At 34.9% G+C, this 5,284-nt stretch overlaps 1 protein-coding gene across 1 annotated transcript; it reads right to left on the bottom strand.

Annotated features, from left to right (window-relative positions):
• Positions 1 to 1,306: 1,306 nt before the first annotated feature.
• On the bottom strand, positions 1,307 to 4,308 carry LOC109150186. Its single transcript, XM_019298094.1, has 3 exons — positions 3,855 to 4,308; positions 2,790 to 2,858; positions 1,307 to 2,105 (listed from the first exon to the last, which is right to left on the bottom strand). The coding sequence occupies exons 1-3, from the start codon at positions 4,278 to 4,280 to the stop codon at positions 1,491 to 1,493; spliced, it is 1,110 nt and encodes a 369-aa protein (XP_019153639.1). The 5' UTR covers positions 4,281 to 4,308; the 3' UTR covers positions 1,307 to 1,490.
• Positions 4,309 to 5,284: the final 976 nt, after the last annotated feature.

Genomic DNA, 5,284 nt, shown 5'->3' with positions numbered 1-5,284 from the left:
ATTTAGTTCATTCATTGTGGATATTTAGTTCATTCATTGTAGATATTTACTTCATTCATCCACTGTGGATATATAGTTATGAATTTATGAATATATAGTTATGAATTTCTGGATATATAGTTATGAATTTATGGATATTTAGTTCATTCATTGTGGATATTTAGTTCAATCATCGTGGATATTTAGTTCATTCATTGTGGATATTTAGTTCATTCATTCATTGTGGATTTTTACTTCATTCATTCATTCATTCATTCACTGTGGATATATAGTTATGAATTTCTGGATATATAGTTATGAATTTCTGGATATATAAAAATGCTATTGTCGGGAATCGAACCTGATTTTTTCTTTAAGTGAGGCGCGCGTTTTTTTAACCAAAACGGCTCCGTTTTGCAACCGTATGCACCTTGCAAGGTGCATTCGGTTGCACAGCATAATTTGCGGGGCGAAACCAAGAGACAGACTAATGGCAAATTTTAGGACCATGATCCAAAACGGCGTCGTCTTTTTAGTGAAAAGAAACGACATCTATTTTGTGAAATTAATTTTATTTGTATAACATATTCAGTTTCAGTTTACATATATTGTAATTTCATTTCAGAACAACTAAAATTTTATTTTGTTTCAACACTACAGTTTCATTTGACATTATACATACAATAGTCTTATTACAATGAGACATGTTGAATTTCATTTTATACACACGGTAAATTATTGGACAATATGCACTCAAATATGTAAAACTGTTATTCAATTTCATTGTATATACATTGTAGTTTCATTACAACACAACTAAAGTATCATTATGATATAACTACAGTTTCATTTGACAATATACACTCAATATGTGAGACATATTATTCAGTTTCTTTTTATACATACTGTAGTTTCATTTCAGCAAAACTAAAGTATCATTTCAATTCAACTAGAGTTTTATTTGACAATACAAACTCAATATGTGAGACATGTTATTTAGTTTTATTTTATACATACTGCTGTTTCATTTCAACACAACTAAAGTATCATTTCAATTCAATTATAGTTTCATTTGATAATATAAACACAATATGCGAGACAAGCTTTCAGTTTCATTTTAAATACACTGTAATTTCATTTTGTTCTAAACACACAAAAAATACAGAATTTGTAAGAATTTAACAGCTGTCGTTTCTTTAAGTGTAAAGAAACGGCGCCGTTTTCAAACCATGGTCCGCCGTATAACAACCGCAGACTAATCCAGGAGTAGCAATACATGCATGGTAATATGGTATCTATAAATAGTAACACACTAGTGACAAAAATGTTTGAGAATAAGAATAAATTTTCCAATTTATTCAAAGAGGTGAACAGAAGGAAATGGAGAGTGGAGACTACACCCAAGACATGAATTTACACTAGACAATTATCTTATTTCCTTCTTATACAATACAAGGCAAGACATCAACATATTTACAGACATAAACTCAGACAGCAGTGTCAGTGTGGATTTAGTTCAGATCAACTTGTAACTTGATTGACATGTACAAGAGGGTAAGAATAGCACCTTGCGGAAGCGGAGCAAACCTTGCAAGATTTGAACCAATCCACATGGCTACGACCACCAGAACGACTACGCTGCTGCTGGTTTTTCCGCACAGCCAACTTGCAAACAAAAGGCATAATGTAAGTAAAATGCCACCTCGGCCTCCCAGTACCCAAGCAAGCACATAACCTATTTTGTATCCAGCATCCAACTTCCGGTCAAGCAAGGCCATAAGGCTACTAAACGTCAAAGATAGCCGAATGCCTACTGTGTACATTAGGAACAGAGAGAGAAAGGCAGATCTAAGCACTTCAAGAAAGGGACCTCTTTCTTCATCAAGACTTTCTTCATCTGACCCATCCTCTGTTTCATAATAAAAAGAAAAATTTTCTTTCTTGTGATACTGTTCCCAATATGTCTCCTGTTGCATTTTTCGTCTGACTTCAGCCCACCTATAGGTCCTTGACTCATCTTCATATCCAAAGTTGTGATCCCAATTGCCCACCACTGTCCTGCCCGTGTCTTCTTGATATTGGAGAGCCCTATCATATTGGGTTCTGGTTGATTCATCTGACAATACCTAGCAAAGATCACGCAATTTTTTTCATTATTTTTAACATTAGCAAATACTTCTCCTTTAATGAGTTATTTCCAGCACATCAAAGAAGCATCACATCTATACACATATAAGGTCTGAAAACTCTGTTAGGACAAGCAGTAACCATAAAATCCTTATCACAATCGTAAAGCATTGTACATCTTATTGTCACTGCAGGATCAAGATCCTGCAGCACTCTCACAAAATAAATTCAGCATGGAAGGGTTTATAATAATTACCAAATTAGCAGAAACCTATACAAAAATATTTGATTGCCTGGTACTTACAGTAGGAAAGTTTTGTACATTAACACAGGGTGAGCTAGTGTGCTTGTCAATGTGTGTGGAAGGGACAGTGAGAGATAGATAGAACCTTAAAACATGTCAAGTTGAGCAGTTATCAGAATATTACTGTAAGCATCCACGTCTCTGAAAGTTTCTCTTTTTCTTAAACAAGTTTACTCAAAGAGCCACAAAACAGCTTGAATATGTGTGTGGGAGGAACAGTGAGAGATAGAACCTTATAAGTAGTCTATATTGAGCAGTTATCAGAATATTACTGTAAGCAGCCACATCTCTCAAAGTCTTTCTTTTTCTTTAATAAGTTTACTCAAAGAGCCACAAAACAGCTTGAGAGATTATTTCAAAAACCAAATAGCTTGCTCACGTCATATGCAAGGCGGATTTTCTTGAAAGCCTGATCAGCTCCAGAGTCCTTGCTAACATCAGGATGATACTGCAGTCATGATGGGATAGAAAGAATTGAGTGTAAGTAGCAAAACTATCAACACAACAATACTAAAGGAAGCAGTGATATTGAAAAAGAAAATTTATCAAATCTAAATATGAGAGAACAGCTGAACAGTGTGAAAACATGAAGAGCATCACAGAATTAACTGATGTTAGTCTTATTCCAATATTCCCAATCAGTTTGGGTTGGCTGCATGTACATTCCTATAGATTCAAAAGAAAGCATTGGGAGGCAACCCCAGCCAAATTGGTGAGGCTGTTGACTTGGTAACCACGGTAACAAGTTCGACTCCCATAGGGAGTAGCCTATTAGCTTTCTTGGTTTGAGTCGGTTAGTTATGTACAACCGAGACTAGTTTACTTCCTTGTGATCTTTTACTGGCTAGTGCAAACTACAGGTAGTGGTTAATGTTTCACTCGTCACACGAAACAGAAAGCATTGCACTTGAATAAAAAGAAAGCCCAAAAACTGAATACCATTCCTCTGTGAATATCATTTGAGGTGAAATGCTAAATGAGTTGAAACATAAGCAAAAACAAAACTACAGAAAGACATTTACATATCTAATAGAACTAATAAATATGCATTCCTTCACTTTTTCTTCAGGTAAAAACGTTCAAAGGTAGAAATTGCAACAACCAGTGCATTCACGTTTCAAATTTTATAGGGTTAAACAAATCTGGAAATGGGTAAAATAACAAATTAATAACCCATACATCCTTTTCCTACTTCTATTCATGATTCATTATGGCATTTCAAACTAGCAACATAGCATTTTCAACAGAAGAAAGAAAGAATTTCAATCAAACTTCCAAGTTCCAACTACAAATCAAACAACAAGAATACTAGCCCAACTAAAAATTCCATATCCCACAGAAGCGGAATCGATTCAATTCTCGCATTGATAATCCAATTCAAATCGAGAGCGCCACTTTCAATGCCATACTCAAATATTATATCCACGCATCTAAGTCAGAGTACCTTGAGAGCGAGAAGACGATAGGCTTTCTTAATATCGGCGGGAGAAGCAGTGGGAGAGACGCCGAGAACGGAGTAGTGGTTCTGCCGGCCGCCGATGGCGGCGGATGCCATGACGGGCGCCCAGCGACGGCGGACGGCGCTGCAGCTATTGCTAATTGGCCAGGTCCATGGAGCGATGAGTAAGTTCCGATTGGTTCCCCCAGCTCCGTCTATGGAGGTCGGGCGCCATAAGAGATACGCCTGCATGCTCGGCGTCAGCTGGTTCACAACTCCATGGTCGATAATCTGAGTTCTCATTCTGGAGCTCTTGAAACTGGGAAATGGAGGAATGCTAACGTCACGGGCAGGAAAGGTGTAGAGATTATGACTGCGGTTTGGATTGGGCCATGTGTGGAACAGAGCAGTGACCCTCTCAATCCGTATCATTGTCAAATACCCAAACCCGACCCTACCATTGCAACTACAAATACAGGAGACGAGGAAATAAACGTAGGAATAAAATGTGAGTAGTTATGCTGTGCATCGTATGCTGCATGGTGCATACGGATGCAAAAACGACGTCGTTTTATTAAAAACGTGTGTCTATCTTAAAAAAAACAAAAAAAATCAAGTTCGATTTCCAACAACAACATTATGTTATTTATTCATTCTGGAATTTTAGTTCATAGATTATGGAATTTTAGTTCATTGATTCTGGAATTATAGTTTATCGATTCTGGAATTGTAGTACATCAATTCTGAAATTTTAGTTCATAGATTCTGGAATTTTTAGTTCATAGATTAGATTCTGGAATTTTTGTTCATAGATTATGGAATTATAGTTCATCGATTCTGAAATTTTAGTTCATATGTTGTTGCTGGGAATCGAACCTGAATTTTTTTTTTTTAGGGGAGACGCGCGTTTTTTAATAAAACGACGTCGTTTTTGCATCCGTATGCACCATGCATGGTGCATATGGATGCACAACATAATTTTCCATAAAATGTGATAGTTGGTTTACCAACTTAAAACTATCTTTAATTTTCTGAAAAATTGGAGAATTAGAGAATTAAAAAAAAAAACATGTTTATTAATACAATTTTTTATTTTGAAAACTTAAAATATTTTTAAATTTTTTAAAAATATTTTAAAAGATGTTTTCTATATGGAAAATGTACAAAATCAATTTATCAGGTATTTGGCTATAAATTATTATAATCACATTCTCATCATTATTTACGTACATATTTATTCATTATTATCTTCTCTTCTTTATCAACATTTTCTATCTTTTCTACCTGCATTTACTTATATAGACAAAACTTATTTGTTTATGCTTAAAATTAAACATTATTCACATTATTACAATTAAAACTTGAATTCTACACTAAGTTTTAGGTTTTGATTAAACTCAATAGATTATTGGTTTGAATATTTTTAGTTATGTTAT

The sequence above is a fragment of the Ipomoea nil genome, unplaced genomic scaffold, assembly GCF_001879475.1.
Source record: "Ipomoea nil cultivar Tokyo-kokei standard unplaced genomic scaffold, Asagao_1.1 scaffold2216, whole genome shotgun sequence".
In the NCBI taxonomy this organism is placed as follows: domain Eukaryota; kingdom Viridiplantae; phylum Streptophyta; class Magnoliopsida; order Solanales; family Convolvulaceae; genus Ipomoea; species Ipomoea nil.
This window is presented reverse-complemented; position numbering and strand designations above follow the sequence as displayed.

Coding starts and splice junctions, on each gene's coding strand:
- LOC109150186 (XM_019298094.1), bottom strand. CDS start 4,280: ATGATACGGATTGAGAGGGTCACTGCTCTGTTCCACACATGGCCCAAT. Junction 2,859..3,854: donor ATCGTCTTCTCGCTCTCAAG/GTACTCTGACTT, acceptor TCATGACTGCAG/TATCATCCTGATGTTAGCAA. Junction 2,106..2,789: donor AAATCCGCCTTGCATATGAC/GTGAGCAAGCTA, acceptor GATCTTTGCTAG/GTATTGTCAGATGAATCAAC.